Source organism: Zonotrichia albicollis, chromosome 6 (genome assembly GCF_047830755.1).
Source record: "Zonotrichia albicollis isolate bZonAlb1 chromosome 6, bZonAlb1.hap1, whole genome shotgun sequence".
In the NCBI taxonomy this organism is placed as follows: domain Eukaryota; kingdom Metazoa; phylum Chordata; class Aves; order Passeriformes; family Passerellidae; genus Zonotrichia; species Zonotrichia albicollis.
This window is the reverse complement of record NC_133824.1, coordinates 37469031-37495778: the sequence shown is the minus strand read 5'-3', so window position 1 is coordinate 37495778 and position 26748 is coordinate 37469031. Positions and strand designations below refer to the sequence as shown.

Below are 26748 nucleotides of genomic sequence, written 5' to 3'. Positions count from 1 at the left end.
AGCAAATTAGTTGCGTTCAGTTCTCATTGCACTTTTATTATGTGGATTCTATAATCTCATTTTCTGTAGATACTAAAACCTTACATTTTTTATATACAAGCAGACATAAGGTCATAGTTCCAAAATTAATTATGAGAGCAGAAGCAGCACCAAGTTATGATTTTGTTTTAAATTTTAATTTTTTAAATCGAGTATATCCAGTTACACAGGCATACACAGGGTCAGAATGGTTTCAGTGAATTAATAGAATAATTTGGAATATCTTCACCCTAGAAAAGAATAATAAAAGCAATAAGTAAATTACTCCAAGTGTAGGGCAGTATGCAGTAGAAGACTGTGTAAGAAGACGCAAGTAATTAAAGTGAAAACTGATAATAAATGCATTTTTACTTGACCTCTTTTTTACTCACTGGTTTAAAGCAGATTTTCACACATTTTTATAAAGCAGAGAGCCTGAGCATTTGACAGTGTTCCTATTTAGGAGTATATTGAGTCATTTAAAGTTTGAGTTTTCTGGTGGGTTACTAAATAAAAAAAGTTGGGGTTTTTTTTAAAGAGCTTTTCTTTTTTGATGATACATCTGTGGTTGTCACATAGGCTGGGAGAAGGTTTGGTACTTGCCTCTTGCTTTGCATGATGAGTATGTTCTATTTGAGTAATGGCAGTGAAACTAAAGTGGTTGTATTTCGCTCTCACTTATATATTCCAGAAAAAATGTACAGCTCCATGTGCGAGTGCACTGTGAAACCTTTGGCCCAAGAGCTGAGTCTGATCCAGCTCTTTTGGGAGTGCTCACAGCTGCACACCACAGAGATGTCAGTGTGGGGCTGTGCAGGGATGAGCTGGGTTTCACGTTGTATCTGCTTGCCCTCCAGACGTGGCACTGGTAGCTTTTATCTGAGATCACACTGAACAAGCAGAGACAGATGAAGTCAATGACCTTGTAGCTCACTGTCTCCAAGGCTTGTTTTGGTTTTAGTTGGGACATTGCCTTGTGATGTTTTTTTAAAGAATAACTTAGAAGTTGACTGGTGTAAAACTATGTTTGTTTTTGTTGGTCTCAGGTGCCAACCGCGTGACGCTGGAGGACTCCAACATTCTTCAGCCCATGGGACTCACCGTGCTGGGGAATCACCTGTATTGGATTGATCGTCAGCAGCAGATGATTGAGAGAGTGGAGAAAGTGAATGGGTACAAAAGGACAAGAATTCAAGGCAGGATTGCTCACCTAACGGGCATTCATGCTGTGGAGGAGCTGGATATGGAAGAATTCTGTGAGTTTCAGTATCTGATGTCTTGGTCATTGTATCTCAAAGTCCTCATCCAGCTGGATGTTGTAATAATGTTGCCCATGGGCTTCAAATAAGCCATGGAATGCTTTCAACTTCACCAGTCAGGGTTGCAGGAGAGGAGGAAAAACAAATTTCTCCTTCTTGTCAAGGGGGGCCTATTGCTGCCCAGCTAGAACCTGCGGTATCACGGCGTGGAGTTACCTGCTTTGTGCAAGCTCACATGACACTGAATTCAGTCTAAAACCTATTTAAAATTCTGACTGTTAATTTTCTAAGTACAATCAACTAATAGTATTGGATAAAATCTAATAAGAACCAAAAGGGTTGTACTTGCCTTGTCTCTGGGTGCTTCAGACTCCCATGTAAAGGTATGTCTGCTTTGGCTCAGCACAGTGGATGATGTGAAAGCCTGCAGTGAGGGAGGCAAAATGGGGAGGAAGCTCCTACAATGAGTTGGAGATTGGGAATTTTTCTCCCAGCAGAGGTGGAGCACTTTAGGTGCTCACATCTGAAAGAGGTCATGCATACAGGATTTTCTTTTTCTGGAGTAGTGGTCCAAATTACTGTGGTTTGGTGGAGAGTGCAGAAACCTCTTCAAGCAGTCGCTTCTCAAAGTGACAACCTACAGCTCCTCCTGCCTAACAGGATTGTAAAAGAGAATACAAAATCACAAACAAAATGTGGGAGACAGAGGTCTCTGTTGCCTGTGATGAGTGGTCTTATATAGGGAAGGTACATTGCCATATAATGCTTTAATTCTCAGAAGAAATTATTCAACTCACAACAAACACTCTACGTGTCACATGCATTAGTGTCTGGGATGGCTGGAAGTATTTTTAAACTTGTGTATGTGGGTAAGCTGTTACAAATCAGGTAACATAAAGCATTTAAACTGTAGTAGATTCTATGGGGTAATCATGACCCAGAGGTTCTTTCTTTCTTTCACAAGACCCAGCTCTTCTTCTTCTGTGCCACTTCACACATTTCACATATATTGGTATATTTCAAAGGTAATACTGACTGAAGGAAAAAGATTTTGTTTCATTCTCAGCAGTGTTAAAAAAGAAATTTGCTTTTTGCTCATGTGTTTATGATAGGGAAAAGGAATCCTCTTTTGCAGCTGAAAAATTTCTACATAGATGATTTCTGTTACAACAGGGGAGTAAATATACATAGGCACATGCAGGTATATATGCATGCACTTCTGTGAGCAACTCATGCCCGAAACACTGTATAAACTTATTAATTTCTTAAAGCTAGAAAGCAGACTGCTGAGAAGCCTGGACAGCTGGAAAACAAGTTTGGCAGAAAAATTATGATATCTGTACAATTTCTTCCCCATGTAAATTCTTGGTGCTGAGCAGTAGGAAAGAATGCACTGTTCAGCAGCATCACAAATAACAGAAGCTGTAGCACCACAGATTGCTGCAGCAGATGCTCAGCTATCAGCCTGAATAATCAGGCAAGAGACTGAGTCTTCTGACTCCTTTGGGCTGGGGTCATCAGGTAGTGACCTCCCATCTCTGTGCCTGTTTCTTATCCACCTAATGTTCATTAGAAAATTGTTCTTTTAGGACCTCTCAGGGTAACTGATGAGGAACACAAGCACGTACCTTCCTGTCTTTAAACAAAGACATACATTGTTTCTTGATGCCTACCCTAGAAATGCAGGGAGTGATCTATGTAAGACGTAAATGCAGCCTTCCCAAATCTGCCTTTTCAGTTCTCTTCACCTCAGCTCCCAAATTCTTTTTAGAAGTTTTTGAAAGGTCTCCATATGATAGAATCTTAGAATGGTTTGGATTGGAAGGCACCTTTTGAAGGTCATCCAGTTCCAACCCCCTGCAAGGGGCTGGGACAGCTTCAGCTTAATCAGGTTCCTCTGTTACTATGACTGGGGGAAATTTTGTCCTTATGAAGTAATAAATCAGCTTTCAAGCATTGAACTGAAAAATCCTGCATGTATCTTCCTAATAATTTGTAGTGAAATCTTGGTTACTCAGACAGAAGTGGTTTGTGAGTAGCTTTTGATTTTGCCCTATTGAGGAAAAGTTATAATTTCTTTTATGCTAGATAATATTATTTTGTGTGTTTCACCAGCTGTGCATCCATGCTCCCGTGACAATGGTGGGTGTTCACACATCTGCATTGCCAAAGGGGATGGAACTCCAAGATGTTCATGCCCTGAGCACCTTGTGCTTCTGCAGAATCTCTTAACATGTGGAGGTGAGTTATATTTAACAGCACTGCTACTCAATTTGTATCAAAAATGTGGCGGCTTATGTTGCATTCCAACCCAAAATGTGGATTTACAGTTTTTCTGTATATCTTGTGCTGCATCATGTGTTAAATTAGTCTTTGGTAGTTCTACCAGATGTTTTCTGCTTGAGGTTTTGGGCACATGTGACTTCTCATTGAGCTGAATATTTTTCTTTGACCGTAAAATACTTGCATCTTCTACTGAGATTTTTGTAATTGTATGATGTGACAGGTTTATGCTTTTAACAAGTGTTTGTAAGATAATGTTACAGTGCATCAACCTGTGATAACCTAGCAGCAGAAATCGTGCCTGTGATTCCCAGAGTATGAGACTCCAGTCTTTGAAATTAATTTGGCCTTGTAATGTGAAACACTGTACTGGCTACTATCAAATGCAGGCTCTATTGAGATTCTTTTTAATTAGGGTAGCTCTCTTCTTTCCACAAGGTAGACTTTTCCTTTAGTCTTCCCTTTTACCATCCTAGTATTTTTAAAAACTGTTAACATTACACTTGCAGAGGGTATTCAAAACAAAACATTGTTTCTTTTTGGGAGGCATTATACCTTAACTTGTTTGGCTCTGTTAGTCCTTTTGACTTCTCTCATGTATTTATTTTGGTGTGGATTTCATTTCTGGCTGAACTCTGAACTCCCATGGGACAGTCATTTCCATGATAAACTGTTTTCTTTCCCATGACCACAACAAGTTATGTGGCTTTAGAGTAGTGGTGGTTACATGGGGAGGGCAGGGTGGATCAATCTAATTATACTTCTTGCTGTAGTGTTGTTGCACAACGTGGACAGTGAGTGAGTCTCACATTCCACTCCTTTGGGGCTTCAGCTATAAATCTAAAAATTCAGGGGCCTCCATTTCAGTGTCTTTTTTTTTTATTCTAATCTTCCACTAAGCCTGCAACAGTTTTTAACCCATCTTGTCTGGCCTAGTAACAGTCACTACCCAGTGTTTCAAAATAGCTTAGTTGGCTGGAGAACATTTGTCCATGTTCTGGACATCCTTACGAATGCTTTTGTCAAGTTTTTTAATGCAAGCTTGTTCTTGCCAAGTGCAACCACAGTGCAACATTAAATGTACCCTTAAATGCAGAAGTAGCGATCTGTCTGTTGAATTATACAAACAGCACACTTGCATCAAAATATAATTCACCTTAATGTGTGTGTCTGGCATCTTTATCTTATCTACAGCTGTCAGGTCACTGGCTACATTTGTAATTCTCATATTCCTCCTCCAAATAATAATAAATTAGGAGCTTTAAAAAAATCATAATTTTTTCAAGACACAAGCACATTTTGATTTTTATTTGCATTTTGTTTTTCAAGCTCTTGATTGCACTTCTGTGTCATTCTTGAGTTTTTTCTCCCCAATGAAGAAAGGACAGCAGCACTTTATAAACTGTTTGCATGTAATTCTAGAATTTTTAGCACCACCCTCAGGAGAAAAAATACTCATACAGCTAAGAAATTTTCCTTATGCTGGGCTCTTTGTGAAGTTCCTGAGCCTGAATCTTAAGAAAAGCCCACTGGGCTTCCAGAGGAGTGTTACCATCAGTGCCAGAGCACACCTCTAGCTTGGTCATATTGTTGTTATAGGTAGGGTATGATGTGGTTCTCTCTTAATCCAAGTGGTGAATATCAGCTCAGAGCATTACTGGGCAACAGCAGCTGTGGGGAGGAGTGGCTGCCTCTGCTAAATGGTGTCATTATGTCACAGGGGTTTGACACAGCAACTTTTCAAATTAGTGGAAATGTATGTGATTGCTGCAGGGCTGTTTGGGATGGCCCCACTTTTTGACTGTACCTAATTGCGACTGATAACAACTGAGTGGATTTTCATCAATAACAATAGTGGAAAATTGTGGGCTAACTTGTTGTATGTAAGAATTTGGAGCATTTTTTTGCAACAGATCCTTGACCTGGATTGTGTTTCACTCCTGACATTCTGAAGAAAGCAGTTGTGGATGCCTTTTAAGAGCATAATTGTTGCATCTCTATATGGGTTGTAGCTGCTGTCTAATGCTATCAGTGCCTCACTGCAACTTGAACAACAGTATGGACATGAAAAGGAGTCATACCAGAGTCTTGGGGTCCATGAGAAGTCAAACTTGAAGGAAGTCCCAGCACAAGTTAAAGTGGTCTGTGTTTGTAGTGAGAGAATATAAGATTAGGACAGGTCTGCTGTGCTCCTTACACTGCTCTCTGAACCTTCACTGACCTGCAGCCTGGAGACTTTCGAGCAACAGAGCTTAGTTTAATGTTTACTAGTCCTATAAAGATTTTTTTTTTCTCCATTCATATTTTTCAATTCATAGCTGACTCAGAAATATTTTTGAAAAAACCCTGGAAAAATAATGAAACAGATATTGTAGAAGCTACATGTTGTATGTTTTAGATGTATTCATTGCCAATTAACTCAATGTGTCAGGTTTTTTAATGAAGAATTGGTCCAGCCTAATATAATTGCAGGGATTAGAATTGTTTAGAATCTGGTTTGCAATCAGAAATTGAGTATTCTTTTGTATTTACGTATATGACAGTGTCTTCCAAAAGGCGACTGTTAGAGGCAAAGCAAATATTTGTAGGGTAAGTGTTTGTAGCTCTTGTCCTTAGTTCAGTTCTTGACTGCTAAAGCAAACTTCTTCTATCAGCATGCATCCAATTTTTGTTATGAAGTTGGTAAAATTTCATTCCTTGTCCAGAATCATGTTTTCCTCTAAGCTGGAATTTTAGTGTAGTCACAGAAGAACTCTAGGGAAAGAATAAGTTCTTTTCTTGACAAACTCTGTCATCCTTTTACTCTGTTGAAAGGAATAAGGTTGAGTATACAAATCTGATCTGTTTTCTCTTTCTCCAGAACCTCCAACTTGTTCCCCAGACCAGTTTACGTGTGCAACTGGAGAGATTGACTGTATCCCAATGGCATGGAGGTGTGATGGCTTTCCTGAGTGTGATGACCAGAGTGATGAAGACAGCTGCCCCATATGCTCTGCATCCCAGTTCCAGTGTGAGAAGGGACAGTGCATTGATGCACACCTGCGGTGTAATGGAGAAATCGACTGTCAAGATAAATCTGATGAAGCAGATTGTGATAGTAAGTCAGTTTTCCTGAACTCATGGTTCTAACGTAAGCATCCCTTTGGGATTCTAGCTGTTCTTGAAATGTATTAGATACAAGTCCTTTTTGTTAAGTCAGAAGTTCCTGAATACAGATAAGAAATATAGCAGTTACTTAGCAAGGATATATTATATGTAATATATCTATTTATGTGTACATAATATAGGTATGGAGTACATAAGGTTTTATAATATGCCACATTACAACATTTTATTAACTTGTCAGGTGATCAACCGCACTTTTTTTAGGTAATAGAAGAGATTCTTGCTGATTTGATCTTAGTTTTACCTCAGCAGAACTGATTTGAGAAAGGATTGGGAGTTACTGGGGCCAGAATTTTATTTTAGCTCCACTGAGTAAGAGGTGTAACAGCAAGCGGGGAGAACCAGCGATACACAGGCTTGCAGTTTGCCCACAGCAGTGTTCTGGCACCTACATGATCATAATATGAAACTCACTTGTTTCAGTTTTCTCAAGAGGCTGAAATGCTCCTGTGCTGTCAGTACCTGATTTTCCCTTTCTTTCCATGCAGCCATTTGTCTGCCCAACCAGTTCCGCTGTGCGAGCGGGCAGTGCATCCTCCTGAAGCAGCAGTGTGACTCCTTTCCCGACTGCATCGACGGCTCTGACGAGCTCATGTGTGGTGAGAAGGCTTTTCTTGACATGCAGCTGCTGTGTTTGGGCGTGTTCTGCACCCCTGGGCAGAGCCCTGGGCTTTGCAGAGCAATATTCTTTCAGGGAAGAATAGTGCAGAAGAGCCTTCAGAGCTATCCCTAGGGAAGCCTGATTTGACTGTGCTCGGTACCTTGGAACTTGCAGAGCTGCTGCTAAACCCAGAGTGGCTTTTAAAAATGTGTAGCCCTGTTCACTGCAATAACAGGGCCAAGCTGGAGGCTAATTATGTGGAGGAGCTAGCATGCAATGAGCAAGTGTCCTCAAGAGACCACAAACTGGTCTCTTACAGTGCAGGTGTGAAAAGAATATATGGAGAGATGTGGATTTTTCTGGAAAAAAGTGTAACTTTGAATTCTCATGGCAGTAGGTATATGCAAGTTACAGACGTGCTGATGGCAGCTGTTGTGTTAGTCCTTAGAGAGTCTGTTACTTTGCAGTCCAAACTGGACAGTAAAATTCATGTACTTTTGCTCTTCTTGCAACTTCTGTTGTTTTGTACTTAGGGTGACTAGAGCATGAAATATTCAGGCAATGCGGCAGATGGAAGGAACATTTAGAATCACACAAATGGTTTAGCACAATAGCTGAAACAAAGCATTCTAGAATAAAAGCAGATAGTTGTGCTGCTCTATCTGTAGCTCATTTTGAACAAATAGCTTGCACTGGGTTTGTGTAGAGAAATGCTGCACTTACATTGCCTATAGGACCAGCCTTAGTGGGTTGTGAAGTTTTTAATATCTTAGATTTGTCATGTTTTGAAGCGCCAGTTGTCAGAAGCTGTGCCACTGCTGGGATGAGAGGAGGGTTCACCAGGTTTGGTCCAAGGTAGCCTTGTTTCTTCCTTCCATCTTCATTGTGGATACTGCAAGGAAAAGTTTATTCATGAGTAAGAATGGTGAAAGGAACCCTAGTTGTGAATAGAAAAAAAGGCAAAAAGAATGGAGACAGAAATTGTTGAAAATTTCAAACTGAACATACTTCTCCCACATCTTCTTTATCTCTTTAGCTTTCATCCAGTTCCTCCAGTTTCCTGGATAATATAAGAACACTTCTTCCTCTTTTTTATTTCCTTTTTCTCCTTCAGTTTCTTCATGCACTTGGCAAACTTTCTTGCTGCCAAGTTAATGCAGCTGTTTCCTGTTTGCACTTTGGGTCCAGTCCTGCAGTTAGGTCTTAACTGGTTTAAATGTGTCTTTATGTAGACATAGGATTGTCTCCTGTGAACCTCTTGGTGGAACAGAGCATTCTGTGGTTTCCCCCTTGACTGAGGGAAAGAACTCAAGTAGGGAATAAAAATGATTGCTACCTTTTAGATAAGCATCTTGCATTCAAAAGAAGCTGGGTTTAACCAAATTGAGAATTGTGTGTTTTAAAATAGCTAATTTGAGAACATGTTTTAATTTTGGCTTTGCTTTTTTTTTTGGTATTGTGGCTGAACTAGTCTGACTATTTGAAAATTAGGATCTTAGCTGACATAAAAGTTGTCATGCACTGATAAGTGTGAAAAAAAGATAAAAACTTTAAGACAGAAATAAGTTCTAGATGCTGAGCTGTTAAGAGTGTATTCCTAGATCTTTGTATTTCCTTATCTTCCTTCTCTAATTTTCAGTTGTTTTTCATTCCCTTCCACTGAGATTGAAACCAGAACCACTGGAGAAAAATTTTATGAAGTGAAGGCCTGAATCTTATATGAACCCTTGCACTTACAACTTCAACAAGGGGGAAGAGGTCTATAGTTAGAACAGAGCATGTAAAGTTTGGACAAGTTTATTTTGATTTCTTGACTTTTTGAATATATCTATTATTGTATGTTAAAGAATAAAATTATAAATGTGTGAGTCACATGGAAAAAATTGCTTTCCCTGAAGACCATTGCATATGTGAAAAACAGGGAGGTGTCAGGTTTATCTGGCAAGAATTTTGAATGTGTTACCCATAATCAGGGAGAGATGTGAGGTGTAGATTATCTCAAATACTGCAGCACCTTTTATTGTTTAACATTCAGCTACATAAGGGGAAAAATAATGATTGAGATACTTTGGATTGTGTTTTCCTTCCAGTTTATAAGGTAGGGTTTCTTTGAAAGCAAGTAATATTTTAGGAAGGAAAAGTATTCTGTTTCAAGAACTGTATTGGCTAGGAAGACATCCACTGCTTAGTATATACGGTACCTTCCCTACTGGTAAATTTTCTTGATTTTTCATGTTATTGCTAGCCCAAATGGCTTTTGAGAGGGCAATCCTCTCTGATTAAGGACTTAATATTTATGAGTATCCTCCATCTTTGGCCCATTGACTTTAGAGGGCAGGAAAGAAAAGGAAACTTTCTATACCTGTGTTCTATCATGAGAAGTAATCCTGTTACAAGATAAATTGCTCAACAAAAAGAAGAGTACTTTGCTCATACTGCTTTATGGAGGGGAAGAGGAAGCATGAAGTCCTGTGTACTGAATCAGAGTATCTGGAGTCACGGATGCCTGAGTGTGATGCAGATGCTTTTAAGGGCACTGTGAATGGCTGTGTGCTCCCTGATTTGCTGAATGAGCTCCAGGACAGCAGCACGTACACTGCTCCATGTTTAACGGCCACGTTTCATTTCCTTCTCCTCTCTTTGCAGAAAAATCGAAGCCAGCCTCAGACGAGTCGCAGCCGCACAGCAGTGCCATTGGCCCTGTCATTGGGATAATCCTGTCCCTGTTTGTCATGGGGGGGATGTACTTTGTGTGCCAGCGCGTGGTGTGCCAGCGCTACGCGGGGCCCAACAGCCCCTTCCCGCACGAGTACGTCAGCGGCACCCCGCACGTGCCCCTCAATTTCATCGCTCCGGGCAGCTCTCAGCACGGCACCTTCACTGGTAAGGGTGCTTGCATCCCAGCAGCACCATTCCATTGTCTGCGTTTGGAGTTTTACACGGGATAAAGGCTGCTGGGTGTGGAGTTTTCAAAGAGCAGATATTAGATGTTGGTCTGCTCGGTGGTTTTGGGATGAATCTGGCATTTGAATCAAGTATGTAAAATCTATTAGCTTTTCTTGCACTTTAATGGCTGTGATCGGCTATTCCTGCTTAAATTATGTTACTGTGGTTATCAAGAGGTTTTTGTGGTAGGAGATAAAATTAGAGGATGAAAAAATTGCAGGTGAAATCTTTGCAGGGATGTTTTAAATTGGACTTCACACTAAAGCTTTTCTAATTAAAGCAAGTATCAGTGGTTTTCATCTGTACTTCTGTAGGTGCTAAACCAAGCTGTCATTCTGATTCTCATCCATATTTGTTAGCTTTTTCTAATCCATATTGTTGTGACAAATTACAACAGCTGAAAATCTTATTATTTATGCTAATTCTTAAGAAAAGACAGGTTTCTAATACCATGGCATTTCCAAGAAGGATATATAATCATGAATGATGATTACAAATACTTACTCTGCTTGTAATAAATATTTCTTGCATTTGAAAAAAAAATTTCTGAAAACTTCCCAGACTGAACTCTTACGTTAGCACTGAATAGTCTGACAGGAAGAAGCTGAAAATTAATTGTCTGAGTTAAGAGTATAATCAAGTAAAACAGACTGGAGAATGATGTCTTCCATTTTCCTCTAACTTAGGTTTCCTTCCTTTTGTCTCTGCTGATTTTCAATTTTTGCTGTGATTATTTTTAACAAAAATTTTGAGTTTTGCAGTTTTTCATTTACTTGCAATTGAATTTTTTGCAATGGAAATGGAAACTTGGGAGGTCTCAAGCTTGGTTTTTTGGGGCACCTTGTATAATGGGGTTTGTCTTGCAACTGCCTAAGTTTGTTTACTGGAAAATTTCTTCTTTAATTTGGGTGAGCAGTTTGGATCTGCTGTTCTGAAGATTCCTTTCTCAGCAGTGTGATAGTAGATTGTGAGTTCAGTGCTGCAGTGAGTCAGTAGGTGGTCTGAGGGTGAAATGTTTTCTTTACAAAAAGTGTCTGTTCCTGTAATCGTGAAATTTTTACATAAAGCACTCTTCCCAAGGTGTGACAACCATTATCATTGCATGGGTTTGCAAAGCTAGGGATTTGGTTTCTGTCTGGCATTAAGAGATAACACTGTGGTGTATCTAACCTTGTCTTCCTCTCTGTTTCAATGCAGGCATCTCTTGTGGAAAGTCCATGATTAGCTCCATGAGTCTCATGGGAGGAAGCAGTGGTGCCCCTTTGTATGACAGAAATCATGTTACTGGAGCATCTTCAAGCAGCTCATCCAGCACTAAAGCCACTTTCTATCCACAGGTATGTCTGGGAAATACACCAGTGAATTGGGTATCTCCTGCTTCTGAAGAAAGGAAAGGTGAAATTTTGGGCTTACTAAGTAGATGTTAACAACTGTTAACAACTCTTGGGTGTTACTGTTTATGATATCCAGGCCCATTTTGACACTCACAAACTTCACAAAATGGCTTTGTTGTAGTCCATCAGGATTATACAGTGCTCTGTGATGTCCAAAATGTTTTGTTATCAGTGATACTCAGCAGGTTTGTCCCTGGATACTTCTGTTTTTCCCTTGGAGATGCCACCTCCTTTGTTAACTCTGGTGGCCATGGCCCAATGACATTTTGCACTGCCTAATGCTGCAGGGACACATGGAATAATAAGGCAAGCAAAAATGAAAGGGGACTGGAATACAAATATGTATGAAATAAGCTTGACTTGCTGTTTAGATCAAGTGTAGATTGTAGATTTAGAAAACCAAGTGCATGCACTGGGGGAAAATACTGGTACAGCAGGGTGAGGCAGAGGTTACTTTACTTTTTTTCAGCTATAATTTAGCTCCATTTCTGACTTTTGAGTGTTAAAAGTGACAGAATTCTTGTCCCCATATCACAGTTTCACAAATTCCGACATGTATATTCAGAATGGAAAGAGTCCTCTCTGAATATCTAGGAGAGACATACAAAGGTTCCTGTTTGCCAGCATATTTTGTCATGAGTTTATTTTTTTCCATTGTGCTTCTGAGCAGTACATCCATTGGATTTTAGGTACACAAAAGAAGCTGCCAGAGTTGATCTGCCAGCTGTGGAGGGGATTTTTGTGTAACATTGAATCAGGAGCCCACACACTGTGTGGGTATACCTGCATTTATGTTTACACGTAAGCTGTTATGGTCTGTGTGGGCATTTTGATTGATGGCATTTTGGCCAGTTACAAAGGTACTTTCTGTCCGTTTAAGAAGGGCAAAAATGAAAAAGAGAGGCTTGTGAGCTTATCTGTTGGTAAGGTAAAATTGGGTACATACCTCTTGCATTGTGAGGCCATCAAGAAGCAGAGGAAGTCAGGAACTCAGCAACCCTCTTAATTTAGCTTGTCTCATGCATCACCAGTGTCTCTGTAATGTGCTGAACAATTTCATGCTAGACCTGATTGATGTGTCAGTACCATGCTAAAAAGGATGAACTGAAAAAACACTTAAATAAAGCTTGAAAGAGAAAAGAAGCCCAAGAGCTGATCTGCCTGTGTGATTCTATGGGATCTGTGTCGGTCAAAAGATCAACTCTCCCGTTTGACTTCTGGCCAAAGTTAATCTGACTGTTGCTGGGAATTCTTTTTCCACACTTTGCTGTGTCTGCTGGGGCCTGCAGGGATGATACCACTATTTCCTTCATGAAAAGCATGCTGGGTTCTTAGAAGGAAGCTATTGCAAGGGCTTTGTTACATTGAGGTACTGCTTAATCCAAGTGTTTTGGTGAGTTCTGCGTGGTAGCTAATTACCCAGCTTTATGATCATAACCAGAAGGATAGATCTGAGCATCTTCATTTTCTTGGCTTTTTTGGTTTGTTTAACACATCTTAGTGGTACTGAGAGGTGCTTCAGTGAATAGAATCTGGGAAAGAATCGGTGTCAATGAAGTTATGCCGTTTACATACCTGAGAATCTGGCTACAGGCGTCCTGGCTGACACTGTTCGCTGTATTTAGTCTCAACATGAAGTGCTACTGATGCAGCTCAGGGTGTCAATAGGAGTGAATCCACAAGTAGCAGTGCTCCTCCAAGGAGGAAGATTTCTGAAAGATGGCCTTCGGGTAGTTACTCATCACGCCCCAGCTGGCAAAGGTTGTCTCCCTTCACATGAATCTGGGGGCAGGGCTTGTCAGTATAAGTAACAGTGAGCTCAGCTCAAAGGCCAGAAATCACTTTGCTGGATGCTGCACAGTGAAGACCCAGACAATGATCTCCACTCAGTGACTTTAGAGTGTTTTTGTGGGAGAGGAGCAGAGGCAGAGGAAGGATGGTCAATGGGGCAGGCCATGAGTTGGCTGAATGCCCAGGGCAGGCAGTGCTCAAGATGTGCACATTGGTAGCAAGGCTCAATCAACAGCAATGATGTAATTTTCCACACTGGAAAAGATAAAGTGCTCTTCTTAGGTTTAGGCCAATGCCCTAATGGCTGTGTCAGAGGTTCAACTTCCTGATGGTGGAAGAATCCTAAATAATTGTGAAGCCTGCTAAACGTTTTCCTATGTGAAGGCTACCAGTAACCTGTGAGTGTGTAAGCACTCATAGCTGAGCCATATGTGTGTGTATGCTGTCTATATGCACACATAGACAGGCTATAAATATTTTTTAGCTCACAGGCTTTTTGCATTGTGAACTCTGACAAAACTATATGTTTACAGAACAAGAGTGTAAATGAAGTGTTCAGGGAAGGATGGAGTTTTATTAGTTATAGTAGAGGAACTTGGCTTCCTGACCCTACTATTGACTGGGGACATTTTAGGGTCTGGGAGTGGAACATATTTTATTTCCAATAGCATCTGCTGAGGATGCTATCAGTCCTTATGTCCAAGGAAGTGCACTCAGATTCACCCAAACTGGGTCTCATTTCCAGCTTTAGTCCAGCCTTCCAGCATAATAGCAGATGTGGCAAGGAAGAAAATTCCCTGTACTGAGAAATTTGAAGGCCTGCACAGTACCTAAGTCCAAAGTCTTGTAATGAACATCTGTGATCTTTAAAAATGCATTAACACATCCAAGCAGCTAGGAGAGCAAACTAGAATAAGGATGAATGACATGGTGAAGGCATCAATACTATTTTCAATCTAAATAAAACTGTATAATTAACCCAAAATTTCACACTTTTTTTTCCTGTTGTTTCTAGATTTTGAACCCTCCACCTTCCCCAGCTACCGATCGCTCCTTATACAATGCAGAGATGTTTTATTCCTCAAACATTCCTTCAAACACAAGATCTTACAGGTACAGTTCAGATAAAAAGGTTTGCTAAATCTTCTGTTTATCTGCCTTTAGTTCTGGATCTTGTTCAGACTTCATTTAAAAATCTTTTCCTCTGTTAATAAATGAGCATTCCAATTATGTACATTATATTGCTATGTAACAGTCCATGAGCATCCCTGTTGGTGTTTTCTGCTCATTCTCTTCTCTTAAAACTCTTTCATGAGTAAATCTATTTGTTATTGACTGGGTTAAGTGGTCATAGTGGTCTCCTCTGGTAGGTTAGGGGCTGGAAGAATGTGGTGCTGGCTGAGGGTAGTTGTGACATTCAAAATTGAAGAACAATTGAAAAACAAGAGTTCAGGTACTTCTTGTTGGATTTCTCTAAGAGTCTGAATGAAGGCTCACATAGTATTAATGAGCAGGCATCTTGGCTGAACACACAGAGCTGTTCAATCTCTTTATTTTTTCCTTCTTTGCACCCCAGATTCCAACTAACGCATGTGCTTTTGTCTTTTTTGGTTTCCTGCAGGCCGTACCTGATACGAGGGATAGCTCCACCCACAACCCCGTGCAGCACAGATGTCTGTGACAGTGACTACACCACGAGTCGATGGAAGGCCAACAAATACTACATAGATTTAAATTCAGACTCAGACCCTTACCCCCCTCCTCCCACACCTCGCAGTCAGTACATGTCGGCAGAAGAGAGTTGCCCTCCGTCTCCTGCCACGGAACGAAGCTATTTTCACCTCTACCCCCCTCCACCCTCTCCTTGTACAGACTCTTCATGACCTCAACAGAAGGAACTTTTCCTGTAAATATTTTAAAATATGAACAGATTTAAAATATATATTTTATGATTTAAAAATAAATCTGGGTGGGAATTAAACAAAACTAAATGTGAATAAAAATGGGTGGGAGGGGTGGGGCTGTGAAAAATTGTACAGAGGAAGAATATTTATAAAATTGATTTTTTTAACTTAATTTCCATTCTTTTGTGCCATATTTGCCTTTTTGAAGTCATGTAAATGACTCAGTCTCCAAAGGATTTGGGGAGGGAATGTTGAAACTTTCTGCATTTTTAAGCCACGTTTTTACAAGCAAAAAGTGTATAAAGTTCTTTTGTTAATGTGAGGCAAGAAAACTAAGTGGCTTGTGGGAGGAAGGTCATTTAAAGAAAGATGCAGGCTTATTCCTAGAGAAAAAAAAACATTTAAATACAATTGTTCGTATCATCCCTGCCCCACCAGTGGAAGAAAACGTGCAGGATCACAACCCTTAGATGCTCCTGTTTGCAAGTGAGCTGAAGCTTCCCAGCAGAGCTTGAGGGCCAAGACCTGAATTTCAAACCTCCCTCTCCATCTGCTCAGCATTGACCTGAAAGAACACTTCTCTTGGCCAAACCTTCCAGGTTAACTGAACCCACAGGCATCACGTCCTACCTCATGGCAGTGGCACTGTGCACATGGCCAACTCTGTAACTGATTCAGGCTAAATAAGATCAGTCCTAAAAAACTTGCTTTAGGCCCAATCAGTTCCTTGCCAGACTGGGTGGATGGTAGCAGAAGTTGTACTGACCTGTGGGTGACAGCAAGGGTCACGTTTAAAGTGGTATTTAAGCTAAGAGAAAGGCCCAACAAACTGCAGATTTGCTCAGACTCACCATTTTAATAGTGATGCAACCAAGCTCCTTCATTCCCTATGAAGCTTTGGTGACTGTCTGGGAAGAAGTTGTAATGGTCAGCTGCTTCTTAAAACACAGTGCAAGTTTTCTTTTTCTCAAAAGTCCTGTAATCACTGTGCCAGGTTTCTGAGGTACTCACCCGTGCTGACTTGATCAGAGAATTGCTTCATCTCTTTAATATTCATTTTCCAAAGTGGAACAAAATGGTCACTTGTATTCAAATGAGGAAAGTTGTTTGAGTTTCAACCGGTGTTTGTAGAAAAATGGTATCTGCATAGCTCAAAAAAATCAAAAATCAGTTTAGCTATCTCATAAAAATTTGCCACACTATTCAGATTTAGAAATAGGTAGAAAAAAGAACAGAAGAAGGAGAAAAGACAAATATTACTTTTCTATTCATGTTGGTATAAAAATGATTAACTTGTACAAACTGCTCAGGACATCAAGATCAACAAAGTGCTTGTTTCCATTCCTACAAAAAAAAATTAGAGAATGGGGGAGCTAAAATTATTCTCTTTCAAATTCGGAAGACAAATTTTTGTTTTAATTGCTCTTTCTCTGTAGCAAAAGGCATTGGGTATTGTATGGCACTTTATAAATTCAGCACTGGTGATGATAATGTGAGTGCCTGCTTGGGACATCTGAAGGAAGTCCTGAATATGCAAACTTGCACCTGTTTCTGCAGCTGCTCAGTAACAGATGTGTTGGGCTTTCAACAGCTTTAATATTGATGGCAACAATGAACGTTTTTTTCTTGTTTGAACTAAAATTGTACTTGGCTTTGGGTCTTTTTAGCAAGTTATTTGAGAGCACATCAGAGGAACCCTATAACTCCAGGAGAGAGGTCTTTGTTGTGGTGGTGGAAGGGCTGGGACCACAGTGTTCTGATCCACTTTGTGTTTTCAGATTTGTTAGTCCAGATCTGTTTTTCCTGTCTGCGTATTTCAAGAATAGGATTTGTGCTGTCACTGGTGTGTTACTAAAACTCCTAAAGTAGCTTTTACTACTTTCGTGTCTAAATTTTTACTTGAGAGATTAAGCACAAAGAGGATGTGCTTTTTTTCATAGAGAAGATTACAGAAATGGAGTTGAAGAATGAGTTCTTTCCTCATCCCCTATCAACATTAGCAATTTTGTACTATGCTGTGATGGGCAAGGTCATAGTTTGTTACTCTTGGTGTGACTTAGCCAATCTCTGAACTGATGGTTTGGTGAAAGAAAGCAATTCTCATGTGATCATATTTCAACTATCTAAATTAGGAATATACATCCCCAGGATATTTTATGTGCCACATGAGTTGTATAAAAGAGTATTTGTTCTGCATTACAGCAGTTGGTAGTCCAATTTCATATCATACATAATTTTCTGCTTGATAACTATTCACTATTTATAATGAATTCATTAGTTGTTTCATGTCAGCTTAGAGATATACCACATTAATTTTCTTCTATTCCTGTGATTACAGAGGAATGGATGCAGAATTACTCAATTTTTTTTCATTAAACCACTGATCTTTTTTAAGAGCCATAACTATTAGAATCCTAACCACTTCATCTGAAGATTTGTATCCTATTAGAAACATTGGAATCGAGTCCAAGAAAATTAGCATTTTTACAACCTAAAGAGAGCTGAACTACCTAAAGAGTCACATTCTTTTGGAGCTTAGGTCTTAAGAAGGAAGGAAGCATTTGCTGGATTGGGTGAATTAAGTGTTCATTTTTATTTTAGTTGAACATTCATAGCTTCTTGCTGTTGATATTTGCTGAGGAATTGCCTTCTCTGAGGCACTTGAATTTTGGTGATGAAAATCAATACACTGCTCCATATTACTGACACTAAAAGCCTTTTCCAAAAAAAATTTGTATACAAATTTAGCATCTTAACATTTAAATACTAAATATTATTTTTGATTGCTGTGGACTATATACTTTAAAAGGAATACTGCACTCCAGGTGTTAGAAAAGACCAGGAAGAAAATCTGAGCAATAAGAACTACTTTTTTTCAGAATATCCCCACTGTGTTCTTAGTGGTTTCCATCCTGTGAACTTTCAGGCTAAATCATAGAAAATAGGTGCTGTTTTCTTCCAGATAAGGATGGGAGTAGGATGCAGGGCATTAGAGAGTGCATATGAGAAATTCTGGCAGTTGAGGGATGAATAGGAAATGTGGAGGGGAAAGTTGCCTTTTGGTGAGGCTTAAGCATGGTTTTAATAACTCAGAAGTTTTCTGTGAGAAAGCTGACTGAAGTATTTTAAAAGTTCTACCCTAGGAACCTACAGAGGGGTACATGTGATTCAGCTACCTGTGTGAGCTTGTGAGTACTTGAATCAGTGTTTTCAACCACTACTTTCCAAGCCCATTGTGACTGCATATTAGCACTTGAAACAGCTCAGGATGTAATAAGGAATGGTGTCTGAAGAGCAGCCAGTGATGGGCAGGTTCTGTGTCAGGTGTAAAGGACAGATGGCCCAGCAGAGAGCCCCTTACCTGTCCTGCAGTGCTGCCGTGACAGCAGCCCCTTGGGTCCTGCCTCCTGTAGAATTTGTCCCATTTGTCCCATCTGCAGGGCAGGTGTAGCAGCAGTGTGAGGCTGTAAGGTAAACTGACAAGTAATCATCTTTGACAGTCAAGGATTCCTTCATTTCAAGGTACAGTTTTTGAAATTATAGCTTGACTCAAGCTATACTGGTCTATAGCCACTGCACCTTTAAATTTTAATAACTAGAGATAGTGAATTTGTTCTGGATGAGTCAAAGGAAACTTCATGAGTACTATCCCAGCTGCCTTACTTAGATTTCTTACTCAGATTTCTTCTGTCTGGACAGATCACTAGAGTGCACTTAGGCTAAGATTAAGCTAAATCCATATGTATGACAAATAATAATTTCTTCAGGATAGTGTTATAGTACAAAATGCTCTGTGTCTAAAAATGAGATTATGCCATTATCAGCATATTCTAAAGAGGAAGGCAGAAATGAGTGGGAAACAAAATTCTTTTGGAAAAATTGAATTGATTTTCAGTAACAAGCCTTCATTTCTGTGGTTTGCAAAGGTACAGGCACTTCCCTAAAAGTTCTGATTCCTTTCAAAGTAACAACAAAATTCCCTGTTCCCTCAATACCTGTTTTACAGACCTAGGATGGGCTTTCTGGAAATCTCCAGGCTTGTTTACCCTAGATCTGTTTTCCACCTGGTATCTAGAACACCATGTGCAAGGTCCAGGGCTCATGATGTTCTCTCCATTTTTATGCCAACTGGTGCCTTTGGATTCTGGGGCTTTTGACATTCTGATGCTGTGTGCACAGCAGTGGAAAGGATTTGGAAGCAGGAGCACTCAAGTAAGAGCTGGTAACTCTGGGCTGATGTCACTCCTTGGTGGCCTGCAGGGTCAGATCCCTTTGCTGGGAGGGCTCTTGTGCTGCCCTTCCTCAGAGCCACTCCAGCATGTTGTGCTATTTCACAAGTGTGCTCAGTTAAACATCACTAAAGTTGTGTGTCCTGTTGGCCTCAAGCATTTTTGGAAGCAGATCTCTTCTGCAATTTTGTTGGGGTTTATGTTGAGTCAGTCCAAATGAGTAACTGTGCTTACAGTTGTACTACAAATTATATCCATTAATGTTGGGAAATGAAAACAGAAGGCAAGCACGTTCCCAATAATTAGTACCGTGCCTGGCACAGAGCCCTGAACTGGAAGCGGCATATTTGCTGTTACAGTGCTGAGGGAGATTTTGTAAAGGTCCATGCTTGGAGAGAGCCTTAGACAAGCCACAGTCAAAGATAACTGTTTCCAGCTCAGTCATTTGGTGGTTGTTGTGTGTTGGGACTCAATTATGAATTATAAGTAGAGTTCTCCTTGTAAGTTTGTCTTGTCTGTAAGAGATTCATGGAAGGCTGAATCCTGCACTCAGAGAGGAGTCTGCTGTTTCTGCTGCTGTTCCCTTAGGTACTGCAACACTTTCTGTTCATCACTGTATATAAAAATCCATTTCTACAGAAGTTGTAAGTTTAGCTAAACAGCTTAAGGTATTTACTACACATGAAAATAAATATTTAATAGGCATAGATGTTTTCAATTCTGTTAGGTCTTCTGCCTCTCCTTCCTGAGAACTTACTCTAGATTTTCTAAAGGGTGATTTTCTTTCATTTGTTTATTTTGAAGTTGGCCAGCTATGCTGTGGGCTTTTTCACATAAAATCATACTCCCTGTAAGGAAATAAAACCAATGAAAAATTTGTTTTAAATCATTGTTAAGCCTGCTGATAGGAATGATGGAAACCAGTCTGATGTCTTCTGCATTCTACAACAAAATCCTTCAAAATGCCGTGTCCTGACATGCTGACAGTGCTCCCAACCACCTGCGACAAGCTGCAACACCCTGGCTGTTCCCAGCTGAACCACAGCCCCTGTGCAGCCCACCTCTGGAGCCAGGGCCAGCTCCTCACCAGCCAACGCAGAATCCTGGTGGAGAGAAGATCACAATGACAGTTCCTAAACGGGTCGATTTATATCGACAAAATACATGCAGAGGATGTGCTTGGAAGGGCTTGTCAGAGGAGAAAAGCAAGTTTGACAGCTCCGGTGCCAGACGAATTCAGCGCCATTGACACCTCTGGAAAGCGAGTGCTCCCACTGATGCACCTTTCTGTAGATAAGGATGGGGCCGCTCTGGTGCCAGCATTCCTGCCTGGCTGCTTGACAAAGGGAGCCACGTTCCCGTTTGGTTTGTACAGACATCCTGCAGCCTGGAAGTAGTTGTACATGGAATTGATCAGCCTGTGGAGGCAAAACCAAGTGTTGAAAGCAGGAGGACAGCTGTGGAAATTTGGGGGATCATAAACACGACTCTAACCCAGACTGCTTTCCTACTCACCTACTTGTATGGCAATTGCTGCTATTGTAAATGTACAGGAATATACAAAGAGTACCAAGAAATTTTATATAACCCACACATAATCTTTTTATATTTATATTAAATTGTGTATTCTGCAAACAGCCTAATAATTACAGCTTTATATGTGTATCATTTTGTAGCATTTCTTACCTCAAAAGACAACCAAACCCAATACTTCAGTGCCTTGTGTATTTTAAACAGATTAACATATAAACTGGGGGGGAAATGTAGATTGTACTCGGCTGGTTTTAACAAAGCTTTGTATTACTGTTAGGGTTCTCTTCAGTTAAAATACATACAGCCACAAGTTGTGGGACTAACTGCAAGTTTACCATTTTGGAGGTTTTTTTAGAGCATGCATGTTTTGAATTTGTAATATATTGGAGTTTCTCTCAAATGCATTCTTTCAAGTTAAAGTTAACTTTGATTTATATATTCATATCTATTTCAACAGACATCCCAATACCTGTCAAAAATACATAGCATTTAAAAAATAATGCCAGTAACTGATATTTACATGTTTGGGGATTAAATTAATGCTGTTTTCAGCATGTCACAATTTTCATTGGCGCCATAAAATCTTTATTGTGTTACCGAAAGTCTTTATCAATTATTTTTCCAAGCATGGCCTTCTAACACACAAATTACTTGGTAATAGTGTTGTGAAAAAATCTTTGGGGCTGTCATCACTTCAGACCATTGTATGTTAACAATTTTCTGGTTATGAAACTGCAATGTTTCTTTATGTTAACAAAACCAAAGGCTTGTTTGAAGTAACTGGTATTTTGTATAAATATTTGTACAGATAACAGACTCTGCTTTTGTACTATAGATTATGTGGATTTTGTTTTATAATAAATGCTTTAAAAAGAAATGCTTAGCAGCTGTTTTATGAGCAAAGCTGTTTCATCACCTAGAGTAGAGACAACCAGCCAGTATCACAACTGTTTTAGAGACTATTTAAGATAAGGACAGTGCTGTCTCCTTGGCTTTAATTTTAAAATGTGCAACAACAGTGAGAGCTGGAAAGCAAATCACCTTTAGAATTAGAGTTGTTAGCTACAGAACTTACCACAAGTTTTTCAGCAACATGATGTTACAAAGATTGTTACACTATATAGGAACAATCTCAATTGTTCTGACTAGGCCAGATTTGATCTGTGTTTTTTTAAATTTTATTATATCTGTTAAATGGATGCTATAGGATGTCAAAGTAAAATTTTAAATAGTGACTTCTTTTTTTTTTATGAGGAACATACTTGAAAACTAGTTCTATTGAGTCTAGTTTTGTCTTGATTTGTGCAGTCAATATTGGTGGTCTCAGATTTGTGAGATTTAACCTAGAAGTCAAAATGATTTTTAGTGGAGATACCCCTTCCCCTGCATGCCAGTTAGATGGGACTCAGACTGAAGTGTTCCTGAGCAGTTATCAGCAGTCATGGTGAAGTCCAGTTCTGTTCCTTCTGATTTTTCCAGGCTAGAGAAAAAAATAGAGCATACACATTCAGAGACCTGCTTGTTTCCTACAAATTTCTTCCAGGTTTTGCATTATACTGAACCAGAAAATGTTGAAAGATTTTTTTCCTCTTAGTCACATTATCATTGCTAATAATGCTTTAATAGAAATGGAGTCTGGAGCAGCCATATGATGACAGCCTACACCTAGTGATTTATACCATCACTGATTTGGATGGGTTTGTAGCTTGAAGGAAAATGACAATTCTGAACTTCTGCTGCTCTGCTCAGCCTGGAACAGGCCTTCCATCATCCTATTGTGTCAGATAAGTTGGACCAAATTACCCAGAAGTACAGAAAGATTTTTAGGGTTTCATATGACATGAAGCAGAACAGCCCCACTCTTCTTTCTGGACCTCCTGGCTTGGAGCTAGGCTTTCTCTCCTGTAAGATGCACAAGGTCCTCTTGGAGTGGACTCTGTCTGACACTGGCTGGTGGCAGGGAGGTGTCTGATACACACAATAATACAGATTTCTGCACAGCATACAGATTCCTCCAGTGCCTTAATCCCAGATGTTTCTTGAAACCAGAGGACACAGTATTTTCTTTTTGCTTGAGAAAAGTTTGCTCACCTGTCTGAATGGTGAATTTATATTCCCACCTTACACTCCCACAACTTACAGATTTCTTAATGTTGTAATTGAGAAATAAAGCTCTGATACATCATTTGTCTGAACACAATCTGAATACATTCCCAGGTCTGTACCTGTGGTCACAGGGAAGAGTGCCCAATTCCAAATCCACCTGATCTTTTACGAAATTGCCCCAGCTGTTACTGTCTGTGGTGGGGCAGAGCAAAGTGTTTGGCTGATTTTGTGTGGCATCATTGAGGATTGAACTGAATAACTGTGTCTGGATGTGCCAGGAAGTGGCTAAAGTGGTTGAAATACATTCTGCCACAGCATGGGTGGCTCACAGCTGCACTCAAGAACAGCCTGGTCCTGACCTATTCAGCTCCATGGGTCTCCTTCCATGGTTTATGCCAGCCTCAAAGCTTCCATACACATGGTGGTTGCTCCAAAAGACAAAGTAACTAATGCCCTTCCTTTCTCCTCCCTTCTCCAGGCTTTTATTGCTGAGCTGACATTGTGTCACATGGAATATATCCCTTTGGTCAGTGTGGGGGGCATCCCCTCCCAAGATCCTGGCCACCCCCCAACCTAGTGGTGAGGAGTTACTGCTGGAGACAGCACTGGTGCTGTTGGGAGCACTGCTCAGGAGCAGCCAAAACACCAGTGTGTTACCAACAATGCAAAGCACAGCACCGTGAGAGCTGGCCTGGCAACATGAGCTCCAACACTGAGCCAGCTGTGCCCACACGCTGCCAAAAACCCATGTAGAGTTTTATGGGGAGGAGTTCGTGTGAAACTAATGCTTTTTAGGACAGATATGTTGCTTTTCACCCACCTGTGCTCTGAGGGGTTTAATGCAGGTTGCCCTGTGAGTGAAAGGCTAGGGAATGGTGGGGCAGCCTTTGAGGCCGTGGGTAGTGCTGCAGAGAGCAGGGTGGAGGGAAGTGCATGCTGTGTGGGTTCAGCAGGAGCAGCGATGCAGCAGGAAGGCAGTGCATGCTGTGTGGGTTCTGCAGCAGGAAGGCAGTGCATGCTGTGTGGGTTCAGCAGCAGCAGCGATGCAGCAGGAAGGCAGTGCATGCTGTGTGGGTTCAGCAGCAGCAGGGCTGCAGCAGGAAGGCAGTGCATGCTGTGTGGGTTCAGCAGCAGCAGCGCTGCAGCAGGAAGGCAGCGCATGCTGTGTGGGTTCTGCAGCAGCAGGGCTGCAGCAGGAAGGCAGTGCATGCTGTGTGGGTTCAGCAGGAGCAGCACTGCAGCAGGAAGGCAGTGCATGCTGTGTGGGTTCAGCAGGAGCAGCACTGCAGCAGGCTGCACACATCCCTGCTGACAGCACACAGCCTTCCTCTGAGGAGGGCAGGTGGTTGCTGGAATCTGCTCAGAAAGCACAGATGAAAAGAGGGTTGGTGTGCACAGGAGCCAATGCTGTTGTGGTTTTAGGCATCACAAAAATTCACTTGTCTATAATTAGGACTGGAGACAAAGGTAGCATCTGAGAAGGCTTGATGAGCCAGGCTAATTGCTGGACTCTGAGCATATTGAAGAAATGAAGGGAGGATTGTAACTGCAAGAGGTATTGCCAGATCAGCTGGCTAAGATCACAGCTACAGTGAAGATTAGGACAAGGAATTTACTTGGGTCAGCCCAGTTTATGTTTTGATGGATCCTTCACAGAACACAACAGCTGGAAGGGGCATGGCAAGGGCAGGATAAGGTCTTGAATTTCCTTGTGCAATTAGAGACTAGTCCCTTGTCTGTAATTAACATGAATAGTAAATAGGCTTGAAGCTGGAATGGCTTTTGGAATAGAAAAATATCAACAGTTTACATATATTCTGGACAGCCTGCAAAGACAGGATCTGGGCTTGCCCTAATTGGGGTTAATGCCTTCTGTTACAGTTTCCCAAAGGCAAAGCTACTTTAGCAATAAATCTGATTGAAGGGCTAGCAACAATTTTGACAGTCTATTACTTGGGGACCAGTGTTTGTTACTGAACTTTGCATGGCCTAGAGGGGTATAAGAAAGATTCATGAGAGCAGGGACAATGCTTTCCATTGTATTTTAATTTGGCTTACCAGGCTATTGTTACAGGTTTAATTAGGACTTAATTCTTAGGCAATTTCTCTCATAGCTATCTGAATTCCTTCTAGGTTGTAAGGATACAGATTTAGTGTTTATGCTCATTTTACTGTAGTCATTGTACACAGGCAGCCACTAAAAATGAGAACAGAATTGGGCATCAGGCTTCAAAGATTTGTCAATTCCAATGCTATACATAGCCTGCAGCATTTGGAAGGGTTGATATCCTTAGCTTCTCTTTCCTGTTGTAAGTGGTTGTACCAAAAGCCAGGTGCTGGGAACAACAGAGTGGCAAGTGTTCAGTAGCTGGACTCCTGTATCCAGACCAGACAGAAATGCTCAGGTAGGGGGGAGCTCATGAGCTGAGGTGCTGTCCTGATTTAGGAATGGGACTCTCCAAGTCAGTGCCCCCACCAAGACAGCAACAATAGTGCAACAAAAGTGTAAAAAAGTGAACAAAAAGGGGGTGATTTACATGCACAGCTTGCCTATGATGGTGGAAGGCTTCCCTCTGCCTGCCACACTTTTCCCTAACTGGAAAAGAAATCCTTTCTTCTCAGAAGTAAGGGAAAAACAGAAAAAGGGAAAAAAGTTCCCTTCACATTCAGTTCCCATTCCTTCTTGTTAGTGCCTGATAAGCTACAGGAGCCAGCAATAAACTGGAGCCCAGGTGTTTTACATTTCTCAACGTGAATATTAAGCTTAGCCCTTACAGGAAGGTTAATAAGTAATCCTGGCAGATATGTGAGTATTTAATGGATTTTAGTCCTCATTCTTACCCCTTTCCTCTGCAGTTTTGGCTGCTCTATCCATGAAACATTGAAGTCTAAAGTGAGAGGCGAGGTAAGCAAGTGGTGAGAGGACCTGTTTGTTACACGGGGTTCCTGGGAACAATGTTACCTGGGGGATGGATGCTGTGTGTGAACAAACTCAGGAAGAATTAAACAGGGTTCAGGGAAATTACAAGTTTAAGAATCTAAAATCTAAAAAGCTGACTGCTTTATCTGTACAGGATGAAGCAGCACACTTCAGTTGAAAGCAGAATGAGAACACACTTGTCTTTACTTGTAAACTTGCTTGGAGGACCAGAGCTGAAAAATCAGGAATTGGTGATGAATGAGATTGAGGAATATGTGCATCCTGTCCTAAATTGGGCCTTATGAGAGATCCTGTGTTTCATCTCATTTTACAAGTTGGTATCTTGTTTCCATCTAGAACTGAGGGTAGGTTTTGTGAACTGAGCACTTGAAGAGTCTAGTTTATTTCCAGATCCTGCTGGATTTCTAGAGATGCAGCCAAGAGGAAACATTTAGAATCCCATCTTCAGTCTTGTTCCACAAGAATTTCTCAAAGGTTCGGCCTTGTAAAGACAGTAGCAGGTGTAGGGACAAAATCTTCTCAGTCTTACAACAGAGGGTTGGATTTCATTGCCATGAGTGTATTTAAGGTTGGGGAAG

The 26748-nt window shown here is 40.7% G+C and overlaps 1 protein-coding gene across 2 annotated transcripts in view; it reads left to right on the top strand.

The window, feature by feature from the left end:
- Window positions 1-22000, top strand: part of LRP5 (LDL receptor related protein 5) — a 133010-nt gene extending 111010 nt beyond the window's left edge. For both annotated transcript variants that reach the window (XM_005491622.4, XM_074543240.1), the window contains exons 16-23: window positions 1065-1274; window positions 3393-3518; window positions 6421-6657; window positions 7214-7324; window positions 9973-10209; window positions 11470-11609; window positions 14473-14570; window positions 15079-22000. In XM_005491622.4, coding sequence (XP_005491679.1) covers window positions 1065-1274; window positions 3393-3518; window positions 6421-6657; window positions 7214-7324; window positions 9973-10209; window positions 11470-11609; window positions 14473-14570; window positions 15079-15340 — 1421 coding nt within the window. In that variant the 3' untranslated portion in view covers window positions 15341-22000. The remainder of the gene's footprint in view (window positions 1-1064; window positions 1275-3392; window positions 3519-6420; window positions 6658-7213; window positions 7325-9972; window positions 10210-11469; window positions 11610-14472; window positions 14571-15078) is intronic.
- The last annotated feature ends 4748 nt before the right edge of the window (window positions 22001-26748 follow it).